The sequence below is a fragment of the Macaca fascicularis genome, chromosome 5, assembly GCF_037993035.2.
Source record: "Macaca fascicularis isolate 582-1 chromosome 5, T2T-MFA8v1.1".
Lineage (NCBI taxonomy): Eukaryota > Metazoa > Chordata > Mammalia > Primates > Cercopithecidae > Macaca > Macaca fascicularis.
In genome coordinates, this window is record NC_088379.1 from 65,112,617 (window position 1) to 65,132,413 (window position 19,797).

A 19,797-nucleotide genomic window follows, 5' to 3' on the forward strand; every position below is an offset into this window, starting at 1 on the left:
AAATAAGACAACAATGGCATTTGCCATATACTTTAACCCATCCTTTCACAAAAGATTTTTTTCAGCATGCAATGTGATCAGATAGCATTTTACCCATAGAGGATCTTCTTTCAAAATTGGAATTAATCCTCTCAAACTCTAATGCTGCTTTATAAAGTAAGTTTAAGTAATATTCTAAATCTCCTGTTGTCATTCAACAATGTTCATAGCATTATCGCCAGGAGTAGATTCCATCTCAAGAAACCAGTTTCTTTGCTCTTCCCTAAGAAGTAACTCCTCACTTATTTGTTTTATCATGAGATTTCATCAATTCTGTTACATCATTAAGTTCCACTTCTAATTATAGTTATCTTTCTAGTTTTATTATATTTGCAGCTACTTATTCCATTGAAGTTTTGTTATAGGACCAACAGGTTCATATGCTTACTGTCCAATAATAGTCCGATTACACTGAGACGTCAGGTTTGCAGCAAAGAAGGAGTTTAATAATTGCAGGGCACTGAGCAAGGAGATGAGAAGAGAACCTCAAATCCAGCTCCTCAAGGAGTTCTGGGCTGGAGGTTTTAAGGAGATCATAGATGGTGATAGACTGGAAAATTTGGGTAATTGATTGGTCAGGGTAATAGGGACAAAGGTATCAGAGCAAGAAACAAAATTATTTGCTGAGTCAGTTCCTTGTGGGGACCTCTAGATCAGCTGGCATCAGTGAAGTTCCTCAGATCAGCTGGCATCAGTGAGGTCCTTCAGACCTGCTGAGTCAGTAGTTTTATCTGAAGGAATACCTCAGAAGGAAAGTTGATCCTTTCATAATGTTTAAATTATTATCTATAGAAGAGTTAAGAGGAACTACAATCTCGTAACAAGGTCTGCAGAATTCCACGACAATAGCCAAATAACTATGAGGAAGTGAGTCAGAGAACAAGCTAACCTAATGATTAATGCTGAATGTACTACAAGCTTGATTTACTTTTCTCTTTTTCTCTCTTTATCTTTGATTACCTTAACAAAGTTTATAAAGATAGTGTCATCTTGAAACTCTCAATATCTTACATCATGGTTGTAAGAATCAACTTGTATATGCTATATAATAAATGAACATTTAAAATATTATGCTACATAAAAGAAGCCACTCACGAAATACCACATATTGTATGATTCCATGTATTAAAAATCGTCCAGAATAGGCAAATCTATAGAGATAGAAATTCAATTAGCAATTACCCAGCACAGGGGAAATGCAGAAATTAGAGGTGAAGAGGAAAAGGCTAAAGGCTATAGGGCTTATTTTGGGGAGAAAAAGGGGCTGTCAAATATATTGATGTGGTAGATGCACAATTGTGTGAATATACTATGAAACAGTAAATTTTACACAATAATTGATAAATTGTATAATTTTTAAATTATACATCAACAAAGTGTACAAAAATGTATGGACCATGTTTAGTCATTTTATCTTTACTTTTGTGTCAAATGGACTGCAGAAACATGACCTTTCACTGCTACCATTCTGGACATTCTTCTAAAATATATTGCATAAGACAGATGGCATGCCCATACAAGATCCTTGATATTAGCTGAAGGATAGCACTCAGAAACATAAACGGGAAATTAATCACATCTGTGTAAACAGGTCATTTACCTTCATTTGTCTCCTTGCCATCCACATGCTCGGATTGTTGATTTAATTATATTGTTTGTACTTTGAAGTATAAGGGTTACATTTTAACTTCTTGGTTAATTTATCTTTGGATATAACCATGAGAAATGACAGAAAAGAACAGCAACTGGAAAACAAGCATTGCATTGCACAAAGATGTCTGTGAAATGGACTTCAGTAATTCTGCTAATACAACTGAGCTTTTACTTTAGCTCTGGGAGTTGTGGAAAGGTGCTGGTGTGGGCGGCAGAATATAGCCATTGGATGAATATGAAGACAATCCTGGAAGAGCTTGTCCAGAGAGGTCATGAGGTGACTGTACTGGCATCTTCAGCTTCCATTCTTTTTGATCCCAACAACTCATCCGCTCTTAAAATTGAAGTTTTTCCTACATCTTTAACTAAAACGGAGTTTGAGAATATCATCAGGCAACAGATTAAGAGATGGTCAGAACTTCCAAAAGATACATTTTGGTTATATTTTTCACAAATACAAGAAATCATGTGGAAGTTTGGTGACATAACTAGAAATTTCTGTAAAGATGTAGTTTCAAATAAGAAATTAATGAAGAAACTACAAAAGTCAAGATTTGACGTCGTTTTTGCAGATGCTATTTTTCCCTGTAGTGAGCTGCTGGCTGAGCTATTTAACACACCCCTTGTGTACAGTCTCCGCTTCACTCCTGGCTACAATTTTGAAAAGCATTGTGGAGGATTTCTTTTCCCTCCCTCCTATGTACCTGTTGTTATGTCAGAATTAAGTGATCACATGACTTTCATGGAGAGGGTAAAAAATATGATCTATATGCTTTATTTTGACTTTTGTTTCCAAATATATGCCATGAAGAAGTGGGATCAGTTTTATAGTGAAGTTCTAGGTAAGTTTTTTTTTTTTTCAATCTGTAACATGAAGATCTAAGTTATTTGTATCTTTGAAGCAGAACTTATATAAAGCCTTAAAGTCAGGGTAGTGGGGTTTTGGTAAGTGAATTTATAAAACAAAAATACAAGATGATCTATCAATCTCACAAATATTATAGAAAAGCTTAAATTACAGGGTCGGTTAAAACCCTGTGGCCATCACTCACACTGAACACCCCAGGAAATCATAAACCTACATATTAGTGCATCTAAGACTTTAAGCAATTACACATCTGTTTTACTATACATTGCTTTACATCTTAAAAACGGTAAAACCCATCAAATAACATCTTACTGAATGCATGGATTTAGAATGAGTAGTTACACATTTTTCTACAACTATCTATATAACTGCAGAAATTATTTTTTCTTGTAAAGCTTAGTTTTCTTGTTTAGAAATCAAAAGATGTTCCCATGTTACCAGAAGTTTTCCTTCACAGTAGAGAGAATGTCCATATCTCAGATGCAAAAATCAATAAAGATAATTTGAAGATTCTAATGTTTCTATACTCTTTCATTAAAGAATTGGAAATCATTCATTTAAAGTCCAATCATCTTGTTGAAATGTGAAGATTGTTATATCTACATAGTTTTTTTCAAACTATGTCTCTTTATTAAAAAATATGAGACAGATTAAGGTTGAGTACAACTCTTTATTTCAATAATTTCTCAAAAATTTCTAGCTATAATTTACAAATATATTTACTTAAAAATAATATTATTAAGATATTAGCTTGAATCTAAAAGAGTACAAGGTTTTCAGCCATTCTCTCCACATAGTCCATAGTTCACTTGAAGAACCAAAGATAAAAGGATTGGCTTAATGAGTTTTGTAAACTAGACTATTTCTTAGAAAATTATTTTTATGGGTACAGTAGAATTAATTGACTATGGAGCTCAAAGAGTTGTTTAAATGTCCATATGCTACTATTGAAGCTTTAAAAAGAAAAGAAATTGATGTTTAATTCTCTATGGCTTATTTTAATAATTGTTTATGATTGTGAGTATACTGATGTGATATTAGAGATGTAGCTTAACCTCACAATTCTCCTACTACTTTGTCTTTCTTATAAATATACATAGGCAAAATAAATAATACATAAAATTAAATTATGTCTATAGATGAATATATGTATATATTTTTCAAAGCACAGACACTTTGCCTATATTTTTGCCTACATTATTCTAACTCCTTTCAGAAAATAACCTAATGTAATTATCTTGTCTCATCCACTTTTCTTTTTCTTATTCTTGTTAGGAAGACCCACTACATTATCTGAGACAATAGGGAAAGCTGACATATGGCTTATTCGAAACTCCTGGAATTTTCAGTTTCCACATCCACTCTTACCAAATGTTGATTTTGTTGGAGGACTCCACTGCAAACCTGCCAAACCCCTACCTAAGGTAAACATACTTTCGTTGGTTTTATTTTGTTGGCTTTGAAGTTTCAGTAGAAATGACTCTATAGTCTTCACTCAGAGTGTTTGACTTACCCTGAAAGAAAGATGGGAAGTAGGTTGGGTAAAGCAGATACCAATTAGAAACTCATGTACATAGTGATACCATCACACCTATGTGAGTTTTATGAGTATTACAAATAGAGGAGAATACTAAGGAGACTTTGAAAATAGAGTTGGTTAAATTAAAGTCTTCATTATGCAACACCTAAGAAGGTATTGATCATTTGTTCAAATAATATTTAAAGGGATAAGCACAAAACACAGGTAAGTGCAGAATTTTCAGAGAAAAAAATTGGACAGAGTTTCTGTCTCCACATAACTTACATTCTACTTCAAAAGATAGAATATGTGCAAGTAATAAAAATTATATAAAAACTATTATCTCAAGGAAAAACCCAATGACAAGAAAGCATCAGTGGAGATAATAAAAAGTATCCTGGAGTCACTGATTACTAAGATGAGAGCTGAACAATATGCAAGAATAAGTGAAAGAATGACGGGGAGAGACAGACAAAAGAAGGAAAGCAGGTAAAGTGGTCAGGACAGTTCTCAAGTCCTCAGGTTTAGTTTGCAGGGAGAGATTAAGAATCAGATGATGCTGAGAGGCAAATTAGAGCCGGATACATATTAGGAGTTGAAATATTTACTAAGCATATTGAAAAACTATGAAAAAGAGTTAAGAAATAAAGATATATGAAAAGATTCTCTTCTTTAAGAAGAACTTTCAAGATATTCAATGGATTAAATTGCAGGAGGGCCAGACTGTGAAGAACCAACCATCAGGAAATTTTGCATGGATTCAGGTAGCAGATGATGGAAAAGTGGACTAGAATGTTGATAGAAATAATTATGCTCACGTTTACAAAAATACTGGCAACTTCATATTGTGTTGTATGGAAAAGTGCGGGCAAGATAGTTCAGATGGTTTCTATTTCTTGGGCATCTGTGATATTGTTATTAGTTTTGTCGTAAGTGTTAGAGAGAGACTATATAAGACTAGAAAGCTGATTAGGAAAATAGTTATAAGTGCATGGTCATGGAAGGTGATTAATTCTTCCATAATAGGGGATGTGGCATCTTGAAGGCCTAATTGAACTGGGTGAGCCATTAAGATATACAGGATTTAACCTATAATTTAACTTTGACAAAGTTATGAAATAGTTTTTCTAATATCTTATTGAAGAAGTCATAGAGGTTATGAGGTTGGCTTGAAACCAGTTTTAGGGGGTTTGATTCCTTCCTTTTTCATCTAGATTTTATATAGGTTGGTTCTTCAAATGTATGATAGGGTGGGGAACAGCCGTACAATCACTCTAAATTGGTAGAGGGTTGTCCAAAACTAGTGAGACTTTACGTTTTGAGGTGAAAGCCTCTCAGGTTATATAAATTATTAAATTAATATTACTGCTGTTAGGGAAATGAATGAGCCTATGGATGATAAATGCAGTGTATGTATCAGGGTAGTCGGAGTAACATCAGGGTATACCGGATAAACCGAGAAAGCGCTGTGGAAAGAAAGTTAAATTTATGCCTATAAATATAATAGCAAAGTGGGTTTGGGCATAGGTTTGGTCGAGTGTATAGCCTGAAAATAAGGGACATCAGTGAATAAAACCTCCTATAATAGTGAATACCGCTCCTATTGATAGAACATAGTGAAAGTGGGCTACAACATAGTATGTGTCATGTAATACAATATCTAATGATGAGTTTGCTAATACAATACCGGTTAGGCCTCCTACTGTAAAGAGGAATTACAAAGCCCAGAGCTCAAAGTATTGCGGAGGATCACTAGGTGTTACTTGGTGTTACTTCCATGAAGTGTGGCAAGTCAACTGAAGATGTTAACGCCAGTGGGAATAGCAATAATTATAGTGGCAGAGGTGAAGTAGCCTCGTGTGTCTACGTCCATACCTACTGTGAACGTGTGATGGGCTCATACAATAAACCATAAGAAACCAATTGATACTATAGCTCAAATTATACCCACATACCCAAATGATTCTTTTTTTTCCAGAGTAATATGTTACAATGTGGGAGATTATTCTGAACCCTGGCAGGATAAGGATATAGACTTTGGGATGGCCGAAGAATCAGAATAGATGTTGATATAGGATGGGGTCACCTCCCCCAGCTGGATCAAAGAAGGTGGTGTTAAGGTTTCCGTCTGTTAGTAATATGGTAATGCCAGCGGCTAGGACTGGGAGGGAGAGGAGGAGTAGGACTGCCCTAATTAGGAATGATCAGACAAACAAGGGGGTTTGGTATTGGGATATGGCAGGGGGTTTTATATTGATAATAGTGGTAATAAAATTAATAGCTCCTAGAATGGAGGAGATACCTGCTAGGTGGAATGAAAAGATAGTCAAGTCTACAGAGGCTCCTGGGTGGGAAAAATTTCCTGCTAGGGGAGGGTAAACTGTTCAACCGGTTCCAGCACCAGCTTCTATTATGGCAGATGCGAGCAATAGTAGGAAGGAGGGGGGAAGGAGTCAGAAGCTTATATTATTTATTCAGGGGAATGCTATGTTGGGGGCGCCAATTGTTAGGGGCGCTAGTCAGTTCCCAAAGCCCCCAATTATAATGGGTATTACTATGAAGAAGATTATGACGAATGCATGGGCTATGACAACATTATAGATATGGTCATTGCCTACAAGGTTGCCGGGTTGACCCAATTCAGCTCGGGTAAGGAGACTTAAAGCTGTACCTCTGACCCCAGCTCATGCGCCGATAGTAGGTATAAGGTTCCGATGTCTTTATGGTTAGTTGAAAATAGTCAACGGTTGGCGAACATAGGTGGCGGGGGTAAAATGGCTGAGTAAGCATTAGACTGTAAATCTAAAGACAGAGGTTAGGCCTCTTTTTACCAGTCCCGAGGTGATTTTCATGTTGAATCGCAAATTCGAAGGAGCAGCTTCAATTCTGCCGGGGCTTCTCCCGCCTTTTTTCCCCTGTGGTAGGAGAAGTAGATTGAAGGCAGTTGATTCGGGTATTCAGCTGTTAACTAAATTTTTGTGGGTTTAAGTCCCATTAACCTAGTAAGGGCTTAGCTTAATTAAAGTCATTAACTTGCATTCAGTTGATGCAAAGTGAAATTTTGCAGTCCTTGTGTATTTCAGAAATTAAGTATGGTTTACTTACTAAGGACTTTGAAGGCTCTTGGTCTTGCTTAACCTAAATTTCTAGGAGATAGATAGGGTTAATGGGGAGATTGGTAAGAAGAAGGTGGTGAGGGTAATAAGTCGGGGGAGTAGTCGTGTAGGTTTTGTGCTTTCAAATTGTCATTTTATTTTTATGTTGTTGGATGTGGGAAACAATGTCACAGAAGTAGAGTAGATTAAGTGTATATAAAAGTATAGGTTGAGGAGGGTTATAATGGTTATGGTAATAGGAATAATAAAGTCGTTATTTTTTGTGAGTTCTTGAATAATAATTCATTTAGGTAGGAAGCCGGTTAGTGGGGGTAGGCCTCCTAGGGATAATAAAGTAGATGATATTAAAGGTATTAGTCAGGTTAGTTTACTTCAGGAGCAGGATAGCAGTAAGGTTGTGGTATTTGAATTTAGGTTGAGTGCTATAAATGCAGTGGCTGTTAGGATGATATAGATGGTTAGGTAGAAGTTGGTAATGTTTGGGTTATATGTTAATGTTGTTATTATTCAGCCTATATGGTGATTGAGGAGTATGCCAAGATCTTACATAGCTATGTTTGGTTGAGCCCTCCTCAACTGCCCACCATAATGGATAAAATTGAGAGGGTAAGAAGGATGCTTATATTTATTGATGGTGAGATTTGGTATATAATTGAGATGGGAGCTAATTTTTGCCATGTAAGAAGGAGCGGACTGGAGATTAGGGGGGTTCCTTGGGTGACTTCTGGGATTCAGAAGTGAAAGGGGGCTATTCCTAGCTTTATGGTAAGTACTGTTATTATTATTAAGGATAAGTATTGGTTGATGTTGTTTGTTATGGTTCAATATCCAGAAAACAGGTTGTTGGAGAGGATGGCTATTACAAGAATTATGGATGCAGTTGTTTGTGCGAGGAAGTATTTGGTGGCTGCTTCTGTGGAACGGGGGCTTGTTTTTTTGATTAGAATTGGAAAGAAGGCTAGTATATTTATTTCTAGGCCCGTTCAGGCGAAAAATCAGTGCGAGCTTAGTGATGTGATGAGGGTGCCTGTGAAGATGGTGAAGTAGATGATAAGTTGAGCTAGTGGGTTGATTAGTACGGGAAGGGTGAAACCAACATTTTCAGAGTATGGGCCTGATAGCTTATTTAGCTGACCTTACTTTAGGATAGGGTGTGATGGGTAGCATGGAGAATTTTGGATTCTCAGGGATAGGTTCAATTCCTATGATTCTAGAAATAAGAGTATTGAAACCTCTATTATTTACTCGAGCAAAGTAATTCTTTTGTCAGACATATTTCTAGGTTTGGGGGGGAATGCTGGAGATTGCAATGGGTATTGAAATATACCACATGAGAAGTGCCAGTGTGAGTGGGAGGAAATTTTTTCATAGTAGATATATAAGTTGATTGTATCGAAATCGGGGGTATGCTATTCGAATTCATAAAAATAGGGAGGTTAGGAGGAGTGTTTTGATGGTAAAGCATATTGTGAATAATTCTGGAGAATAGATGGTGTATAATGGACCTAGAAAAATTATGGTTGTTAGAACATTTGTTATAATAATATTTATGTACTCAGCTGTAAAGAATAGAGCGAATGGATCTGCGGCATATTCAATGTTGAAGCCTGAGACTAGTTCTGATTCACCCTCTGTGAGATCGAAAGGGGCTGGGTTAGTTTCTGCTAGTGTGGAGATAAACCATATTATGGCTAAGGGTCATGATGGTAGGAGAAGTCAGAGGTGTTCTTGTGTTGTGAAGAGTGTTTGTAGGTTAAATGAGCCGCTTATTAGCAGAACTGGTAGTAGGATAATGGCTAGGGTAACTTCCTATGAAATTGTTTGGGCGATGGCTTGTAATGCACCGATTAGTGCGTAGTTTGAGTCTGATGCACATCCTGACCATAGGACTGAGTAGACAGCTAAGCTGGATGTGGCTAGAATGAATAAAAGGCCAAGGTTGGAAAGGGCGATAGAAAGGGCTAAGGTTGGGGCGGTAATATACAGGGTAATGGTGGATATTGAGGGTTTTAAGGGTTCTTTGGTGAAGAGTTTTATTGCATTGGCGAAGGGCTGTAATAGTCCGTAGGGGCCCACAGTGTTAGGTCCTTTGCGTAGTTGTATGTAGCCTAACATTTTTCATTCAATAAGTGTGAGGAGTGCTGTGGCGGCTAGTACGGGTGCAACAAGAAGCAGAAGGTTGATTACAGGCATGGTGTTAAGAAGAGGAATTGAACCTCTGATTGTAAAGTTTTAAGTTTTATGCAATTACCAGGCTCTACCATCTTAACAAACCCTGTTCTTGGGTTGGGTGTGTAATGTTCTGTTAGATTGAGATTGTATCATCTATGGAGAGAGGGTGCTTTGTGAAGTAGGCCCTATTTCTCTTATCCTTTCATATAGGGAGAAATGTAAAATAGATAGAAACCGACCTGGATTGCTCCAGTCTGAACTCAGATCACGTAGGACTTTAATCGTTGAACAAATGAACCCTTGATAGCTGCTGCACCATTAGGATATCCTGATCCAACATCAAGGTCATAAACCCTATTCTCAATATGGACTCTAGAATAGGATTGTGTTGTTATCCCTAGGGTAACTTGTTCCGTTGATCAAGTTATTGGGTCAATTGTGTGTTGATTTGCTTTGTCTGGTGTAGACTTGACATAGGTTGTTCGGAGGTTGGGTTATGCTCCGAGGTCACCCCAAACAAAATTTTTAATACAGGTACAGTAGTTTAAAGTCCATAGGTCTATATAGTTTTTATTGCATTAGTAAACTGAAGCTTCATAGGATCTTCTCGTCTTATTGTTTTATGCCCATCTCTTCACAGGCAGGTCAATTTCACTGGTTAAAAGTAAGAGACAATTAAACCCTCATGGTGCCATTCATACAAGTCCCTATTTAAGGAACAAGTGATTATGCTACCTTTGCATGGTCAGGGTACTGTGGCGGTTAAACATGTGTCACTGGACAGGCTGTGCCTCTAATACTCGTAATACTAGAGGTGATGTTTTTGGTAAACAGGTGGGGTTAGATTTGCCGAGTTCCTTTTACTTTTTTAACCTTTCCTTAAGAGCATGCCTGTGTTGGGTTAACAGTACGAGTAGTAATGATTTTATTAGTTATTTGATATTATTAGACTGTTATCAGTGAAGTATTTCAATCTGATGTAGGCTTATGCAGTGGAGAAAATTGTTCATGTTACTTATATTAACATTATTGCTTCTATAAAATAATAGATTAATCCAATGGGGTGTGAGGAGTTCAGTGATACGTCTGGAATTTTTAGGTGTTTGGATGTTGAGCTTGAATGCTTTCTTAATTGGTGGCTGCCTTTAGGCCAACTGTGGAAGCTGGGTTTTTTCACTCTCTGTGTAAGGTTTTTTTCCTAGTGTCTAAAGAGCTGTCCCCTCTTTAGACTAACAATTAAATTTACAAGGGGATTAGGTGATTCTGTAGGTAAATTTGAGGTTGAACTAAGATTCTCTCTTGGATAACCAGCTATCACCAGGCTCAGTAGGTTTATCACTGCTGCCCATAAATCTTCCCACTATTTTGCTACATAGATGAGTGTGTTCTTTTAGCTGTTTTGGGGTAGCTCGTCTGGTTTTAGGGGTTTTGGCTATAGTTCTCTTTTTGAAGTTATTTCTGGTTAGTTCATTATGCAGAAGGTACAGGGGTATGTCCTTGCTGTTTTGTGCTTGGTCAGTTTTTTCATCTTTCCTTACGGTACTGTATCTATTGTGCCAGGGTAAAATTTCTATCGCCTATACTTTTATTTGGGTAAATGATTTAGTTAGGTTTATTTGATAATAATATTGGTTAGGTTTGGGGCTAGAGTTGGCTCAAGGTAATCAAATTATATTGAGATCTTCTGTATGTAAGCCAGGTACTTTGTGTTAAGCTATACCTTCATTTATCCAAGTGCACCTTCCCACTTACCGTGTTATGACTTATCTCCTCTATATAAATATGAGGGGTGATTAGTTAAGTTAGTCCTTAAATATGCTTGAGGAGGGTGATGGGCAGTGTGTGCATGCTTTATGCCCTTATTCAATTAAGCCCTCTGCTCTTAATTTACTGCTAAATCCTCCTTAGGCTTTTAGATTTCATAAGAGCTATCGTGGAATTTTCTGAGGTAGAAAATGTAGCCCATTTCTTACCACCTCATAGGCTACACCTTGACCTAACGTTTTTATGAGTATACTTGTGCTTACTTTGTGGCCTTTACTAGGGTTTGCTGAGGATGGCGGTATATAGGCTGAGCAAGAGGTGGTGAGGTAGTTCGGGGTTTATCAGTTATGGTACAGGCTCCTCTAAAATGATGTGAAGCACTGCCAAGTCCTTTGAGTTTTAAGCTGTTGCTTGTAGCATTCTGGCGAATAGTTTTGTTAATTTAACTATTAGGGTTTAGGGCTAAGCATAGTGGGGTATCTAATCCCAGTTTGGATCTTAGCTATTGTGTGTTCAGAAGTACTAAAGCCACTTTCATAGTTTATTTTATATCAGCTATGGTTTTTTACAATTTAGATGGAATTTAGCTTTATGGAGGTCATATCTAAAACACTCTTTATATGCCGGTCTATATTAGCTTGGGTTAATCGTATGGCCACGGTGGCTGGCACGAAATTAACCAACTCTAATTACTATGCTAGCATAGCTTAGTTAAACTTTCATTTATTGCTAAAGGTTTATCACTGCTGTTTTCTGTCGGGGTGTGGCTAAGTGTTTTGAAATGCATTAGTGGGTGCTTGATACTTAGTCCTTTGATTGTAGCGATTTAGAGGGTTATTTCACTGGGGTTTGGATACTTGCATGTGTAATCTTGCTAAGAGTTAATAGAAAGGCTGGGATCAAACCTGTTGTTTATGGGGTGGTGTAAGTCCGTCTAGACATTTTCAGTGTCTTGCTTTAGATAAGTTAAGCTATATAAACAGGGATTAGTTGGATTTTAGATATATATATATAGAGAGAGAGAGAGAGAGAGAGATAGTTATGAAGTACTGTCTTTGGGGTTGTGATAGTGGGAGTTTTGGGTTTAGTAGTGAGTGGGTGGGTATGTAAGTTGAGTAAAATCAGGGTAAAGAAATTAAATTTGGGAGGCAGCGGAGCAAAGCTGAAAAGAAAATTGTGTTAGTTGAGGGGTGACTGTTAAAGCTGTGTGCAGCCAAAAGATAAAAATTTAGGCTCTGGCTAAGTTGGATTGAGGCTTTTGTTTTTGGGGTTTGGCGAAGGTATCTTTTTTCCAGGGAAGTGAAGTTGGAGATGGGGGAGGAGGGTTGTGAAATTTTATTGCAGTATTTGGTGTGAAAGGCAGTTGCTAGTGTGTTTAGTTATTGTTATGTCTTACAAGCTTGGATTAATTAACACCTTGTGGTAGTTATGCAAGGCTGGAATATGGAATGTAGGTGCGATCAACAATATTATGTATTAGGAATCAAAGACAGATCCTGTAACATACAGTGTAGGGGGACCAGCTTTCTGCAATGGGGTCGCATTCACACCCAAAAGATAAAATACCAAATGCATGGAGAGCTCCCGTGACTAGTTAATAGGGTGATAGACCTATGATTTTTTGAGATGTCTTATTTAAGGGGAACATGTGGGCGATCTTAATTTCATGGCCCTGCGGTAAGAACCAGATGCCGGATACAGTTCACTATAGCTACCCTCAAGTGTTACGGGCCGGAGCGAGGAGAGTAGCACTCTTGTGCCAGATATTGATTTCACAGAGGATGGTGAACAAGGGACCACTAACTGAAGAGGGTATTCGTGGTGACAAGGATTTATTTGACTTAAATGTGCTATGTTCAATGAATGATCAAATGTACTATATACTATTAAGGATATAAAGTACTGATCAATATCCCTGGGGACAGGAGTTGACTTTGAAGGGTGGTGTTATGTTCTATAGTTAGATAAACGGGTATGGTACTTGCTTGTAAGCATGTTTTTTGAGCATTTATTGTACTTATGTATTTGTATGTGTTATATACAGTTAAGTATTTATAGTATTATATAATATTCATGTTGGCTAGCAGTAACGCACGATATACATAGAATTACGGGGCGGATCAATACTTAAGTTGTACTTAAAGTTGATGCTCCATCAGAATACAGAGAGTAGTTTAAATTCGAATTTTAGCTTTGGATGCTGATGGTGAAGTTAAGTGCTTTCTCTCTGAGTTGTCCTGGGAAGAGGGTCTCCATCACCAGTTTACAAGACCAGTGTATTAGTTCATACTACAAGGGCGGATTCATTTGAGTAGTTTGGTTTTGGCTAAGGAAGCAAGTGGCATTAGGGTTAGGATTGTGGTGAAGTATGTTATGGATGCTATTTGTCTGATAAACGTAAATGGGTGGTTTACTTGTTGTCCTCCGACCCATGTGAGGGTTAGTAGGGTTACAATTAGGAGTCAGTATAGGAATTGGATGAGTGGGCAGAATATTACGCTTTGTTATTTAGATATATGAAGTGTGGGGATGAGTGCTAAGATAAGGATTGGTGGTAGAAGTGCTAATACACCTCCTAGTTTGTTGGGGATGAATAGTAGAATTGCGTATGTGAATAAGAAGTATCATTTGGGTTTAATATAAGGGGGAGTATGTAAGGGGTTAACCAGGGTATAGTTGTCTGGGTCGCTTAGGAAGTCAACTGAGAATAGCACTAGGGATATTAGAGTGAGAAAGAGGAGTATCAAGCCTAGGATATCTTTGATTGTATAGTGGGGGTGGAAGGTAATTTTGTCGGAGTAGGAGGAGATTCCTGAGGGGTTGTTTGACCCTATTTAATGGAGGAATAGTAAGTGTAGGATTGTTAGGGCTGTGGTAATGAAGGGTGGGATGAAGTGGAGGGTGAAGAATTGTGTGAGGGTGGGGTTGTCAATTGAATATCCACCTCAGACTCATTGGACAAAGTTGGTTCCAATATATGGAATGGCTGATAGGAGATTTTTTATTATTGTGGCACCTCAGAATGATATTTGGCCTCATGGGAGTACATAGCCTATGAAGACTGTTGCTATGGTTGTGAGTAACAGAGTAATGACAATATTTCAGATTTCTAAGAGGAGGAATGAACCGTAGTATAGGACTTGGCCAATGTGTAGAAAAAGACAGATAAAGAATATTGAGGCGCCGTTGGCATGGAGGTGGCGGATGGTTCAGCCATAATTTACGTCTCATGTGATATAGGCAATTGAGGAGAAGGTGGAGGAGATATCTGGCGAATAGTGTATTGCTAGGAAGAAGCCTGTGATGATCTGGAGGGTTAGGCAGGTACCGAGAAGTGAACCAAAATTCCATCACATGGAGATGTTGGATTGAGTGGGGAGATCAATGAGGGAGTGGTTGATTATTTTTATTAGTGGGTTGGATTTGCATGTTGCGGTCATTAGTGTTTTTGTAGTTAAAATACAACGATGGTTTTTCATATCATTATTCATGGTTACAGTCCATGTGGGAATGATGACATATGCTTTATTCTTGTTAAGTGCACTATTAGTTACGGGTTTTGTAGGTTTTTCTTCTAAGCCTTCTCCTATTTATGGGGGATTGGCGTCGTTAGTGGTGTGGTTGGTTGTGTTATTGTTTTGAATTACGGGGAACTTATATAGGTTTAATGGATCTTTTTTATTTATTTGGAGGGTATAATGGTTGTTTTGGGTTATACTACAGCAATGGCTATTGAGGAGTACCATGAGACATGGAGCTCAGGGACTTAAGTTTTGGGGAGTGCTTTGGTGGGGTTAGTAATGGAAGTGGGTTTAGTTTTATGGGCATCGGAGTATGATGGATTGGTGGTAGTGGTTAATTTTAATAACATGGGGTTGGAGTGGTTTTTGAGGGGGAAGGGTCAGGGTTGATTCGAGAGGATTCTATTGGCACGGGTGCTTTATATGATTATGGCCCTTGGTTGGTGGTGGTTATTGGTTGGACATTATTTTTAGTATGTATATTGTGATTGAGATTGCTTGGGGTAACAGACTACATGATCACAAGTAAGGCTAGGGTAAGAGGGATAAGGAAGGAGAGGAAATAGTGTTTAATTATACCGTATTGAGTGGTGGTGACAATGGAGGCGGCAACCTCGGTTTGTAAGATTGTTTTGGGTATAGATTTTTCTAGTCAAATTAAGTCTAGTAAGATAGAAGCTAGGCTTTGGCTTATAAGCAGGTTTCGGTGGGGGGTTATGCGTTGGATTGTAGTAGGATAAAATCCTAGTATGTTGGAGAAATTGAACATGTATAGTGGAGTTTTTATTATAAGTTTGTTGGTTATGAGGCTAAGGTCTAAGGTTACTAGGAATCCTAGGGCAGTTACGTTTAGGGCTGAGAGTTTTAAGTAGAGTGGAATTGTTGTATGAGGGAGTGAAGTGGGAGAGATACTGTTAGTAATAAGGAACCCTGCGATTACGCTGCCGATTGTGAGGTGTTTAATTGGGTTTAATAGGGTAGGAATGCCTTCGTTAATGTTGATTAGGGTTGGGAAGTGGGGTTGCCCTTTTAGGGTGAGAAGGATGATTCAGGTGCTGTAGGCACTTGTTAGGGAGGTGGCAATGAGAGTAATAGATAGGGCTCAGGTGTTGGTATATTATGTGTTTGCAGTTTCGATGATGAGGTCTTTGGAGGAGAAGCCTGTGAGAAAAGGCATGCCTGTAAGTGCTAGATTACCAATGATTAAAGAGGTTGAGGTGAGAGGTATTGTTGTAAATAATCCTCCTATTTTTTCGAATATCTTGTTCATTGTTGAGGTTATGAATAATAGATCTGGAGCTTATAAATAGTATGGCTTCGAAGAAAGCATGAGTGCAGATATGTAGGAATGCTAGATATGGTTGATTAATGCCAATAGCAACTATTATTAGGCCTAGTTGACTTGAGGTGGAGAAGGCTGCAATTTTTTTGATATCATTTTGTGTTAGGGCACAGATTGCTATGAATAGGGTGGTAATGGCTCCCAGGCATAGTGTGAGACTTTGAATTGTTGTGTTGCTTTCTACTAAGGGGTGAAAGTGGATGAGTAGGAAGATTCTGGCTACAACCATAGTGCTGGAGTGGAGTAGAGCTGAGACCGGGGTTGGACTTTCTATAGCAGAGGGAAGTCAGGGGTGGAGACCGAGTTGGGCTGATTTTCCTGTTGCTGCTAAGAGGAGGCCTATTAGTGGGAGGACATTTGAATTGGAGTCTAGGATAAGTATTTGTTGAGGGTCTCATGAGTTGTAGTGTAAGGGGAATCAGGCTAAGGTTAGGATGATGCCAATATCGCCGATGCGGTTATATAAGATTGCTTGGATGGTCGCAGTGTTAGCGTCTGTTTGAGCATATCATCAGCTGATTGGAAGGAAGGATATAATTCCTACACCTTCTCATTCAATAAAGAGTTGGAAGATATTGTTGGCAGTAACTAGAATTAGTATAGTGGTGAGAAAAATGAGTAGGTATTTAAAAAATTGATTAATTTTGGGGTCTGAGTTTATGTATCATAGTGAGAATTCTATGATGGATCAAGTGACGAATAGTGCAATTGGAGTAAACATTATGGAAAAGAAGTCTAGTTTAAAACTTAGTGACAGCTCTAGTGTTTGAATTGTTGTTCAACATCAATTTGAGATGATGGTTTCTTGGTCTAGGCATATAAGTATTGTTGTAGGGAGAAGGCTGATAATGAAGGTGGATATAATAATTATTTTTACATAGGATGGGTATAGGTTTTTTTTTGCTAGGGTTGATAAAGGTAATGAGGACAGGGGAAATTAAGGAGGTCAAGGTTATTACGGTAATGGAGGTATACATGGTTATTACTTTTATTTGGAGTTGCACCAATATTTTTGGTTCCGAAGACCAATGGATAACTTTCATCCTTTAAAAGTTGAGCGAGCCATGTTGTTAAACATGGGGGCATGAATTAGCAATTTCTGCAAACTTTCTCAGTAAATAAGAAGTATTAGGCTTCTATAGTTAGATTCATAATCTAATGTTTGGTTAAACTATATTTACAAGATAGCATAATATTAGGGTTAAGAGATAGGGGGAGGATGGGGGAAAGGTGTATAAATATTAGTGTATTTTCCTGCGTGAGGGAGGGTTTTATATTAGTAATTTATCTCTGGCCTATAGTCAGTTACTCAGAAATATCATTAATTTTGCAATTATTATTTTGTTATTATTACTAACACTACTAATTACTTAACATGTGCAAGTCACTTGAGATATCGTTCTTCATTTAATAGAACCAGATTGTTTAGTACATCAAAATTATATTATCTTGCAAAGTCATAGTTGACAGATACCTTGTGGACTTGATTAAAAGTAGACATATCAGTTTTGACAGTTAAGATGGGCTAGTTGAAATTCTAAAATTCTACCACAGGTAATAAGGATCTTCACCAGTATTGCAGCTTAAAACACTTTCTCAACAATATAAATGTGTTCCTTTAACATTTGCAAACAAATTCAGTGTTCATTTGATCTTACTAAAGCATTTAAATAATTCTTCGTTGAGACCCCAGAGGTTTACATACTATAGCATAAACATACCCTATGAAAGCAGATGATTTTTGCCATATGACAAGCAACTCATTAAAGTTTCCTGTGGCAACTTGTCTCAACATCATAGCTGCCTGACAGAGAAGCACAGAGGTAATGAACAGTGCATGTATAATAAAGACCAAATAATTTATACCACTTGTATCAGAATAGTGCCCTTAGTTTCAGTACCAAAAAAATTCTGTCGGCATATAAGATTATATTCTTTATGAAAGAACACAATAAACTCATATATTTTAAATTAATATCACACTTTTGAAACGTGTACAAAGCAAGCATTCTTTATTACATTATTAAGTAATCTCTTAAAAGACCATTTTTGTCTACATAAAACTGAGATTTTATTCCATTGTTAAAACTCAGTATCTATGTTGAATGCAAATTGCATGGGCTTTATATGATAACTTTCTCAAGAGACAAAAGCTAAGGTAAGACTAATGAAAAATCTATGCCACCCTGCCCTACTCTTGAAAGATTTTCCCACTCACACTAAGGGAAACCGATAGTGTCAGTAGGAAGGGGAAGAGAGTGGGACTTGTAGAAGGACAAGAAAAAGGAGGGCTAGTAGTACAATAGTGATAATTACTACTATTAGCTGTTGTTACTAACTTGCAGAAAGATTTGAATGCAAGTCAGTGGTTGTGAAACCAGTTCTTTGTTTATTTTGTAAAATAATTGCTAATCCAGGTTGCTTTCATTTCAATTAAATATTAGATTCTCAGATAATTTATATATAAGAGAATAAGACACTTGACAAAATGTATCAAGTGTTTTAAAAGATGAAATTTGCTATGAGTTTTATAATATATTCATATGAAATCATACAGAGAAAAAAATTAATCAAGGTGTACCTATTCAGCATTATGGAAAATATGCATAAAATTAACATTGGAAGTAGTCCAACATCTTAAATGAAGGAATGATTAAAAACTTATACTATGCACATACAATAGCATTACAATAATTTTATCAATGAAATATTCAATTACACTGTCAACCATAATAGAAATAAAGGGAGTTAGAAAATGATAAATGTGACAAGATGACAAGTTTTTGCAGGAGGAAAATGTATACACAATTTTCTAAATAAGTGTCACATGTGTGCATTGAGCTATATAAATAGGACAAAAGCCATGATGAAAAAATATATTTTGCATGAATAATATCACAACATAAAATTTTAGAAAAATTTTATTTAAAAATTTTTTTCATGCTTTTATAAAATTTCTTACATTAATTTTTTATTATTTTTATTATGTTATCACAGCAGAAGAAACAACCAGTCCATATCCGTGATGAATCTGTAGACAGAGATTAGATTCCTTCAACACTGCATGGATAAACAGGGCTCTCGGCATCAAGCTAGTGAGGTGAAACACTGAACACCAGTTACAGTAAATATGGCTACAGTCAACGGCAATCACACACAATACCTAGATGCTCCAAGTATTACCTGGAATAGCAGTACAATGACTCTTACCTTAAAATTAAAAATCGTATTTTAAAAAACACTCTGTAATATGCGGTCTGCACAGTTAACATTTGGACTTTTTTTCTTTGTTTTGTTAAGGACCGTTAGGAAAAGTTTGACCACAATGATTAAATCTCAAAGTATTTAAATTTAAATATTGGCATACATAGGAAAATGCAACTCAGAATAATTCGCAATCGATTGCAGCCAAGCACATCTTCACCAGGAGTGTTACGTGGTGTGCGTGAGCTGCTCAAAAGAGAGACAAGATCTCCCCTGCAGAAAGGCCTGGTGGCTTCTTCTATTCTGGTGCAAGTGCTGCTTCTGAAACACAACAAAGTGATGATGAGAGTTCTTCATATGCAGTTATAAGTAGTACATGAATTTAACAGTGTGATCTCAGGTCAATAGGTGTTCCACCTAAACAATAACCTGAAAATATGATCATTCAACTATGTAACTGTATAGTGTACCATTCTGTATTATAAATAAGACTCCTGGACTAATTCACAGAAATTCCAAATTACAATACCCGACTCCAGAATGTCAGTGGTTCTTAACCATCAGCTTTTATTTTTGTTTAATTTTTCAAAAACTACCAG

The 19,797-nt window shown here is 37.0% G+C and overlaps 1 protein-coding gene across 2 annotated transcripts in view; it reads left to right on the plus strand.

The window, feature by feature from the left end:
• The first annotated feature begins 1,779 nt into the window (after window positions 1-1,779).
• The window catches only part of LOC102127013 (UDP-glucuronosyltransferase 2B18-like), a 28,092-nt gene continuing 10,074 nt past the window's right edge, over window positions 1,780-19,797 (plus strand). For both annotated transcript variants that reach the window (XM_045392539.2, XM_065545131.1), the window contains exons 1-2: window positions 1,780-2,534; window positions 3,836-3,984. In XM_045392539.2, coding sequence (XP_045248474.2) covers window positions 1,814-2,534; window positions 3,836-3,984 — 870 coding nt within the window. In that variant the 5' untranslated portion in view covers window positions 1,780-1,813. The remainder of the gene's footprint in view (window positions 2,535-3,835; window positions 3,985-19,797) is intronic.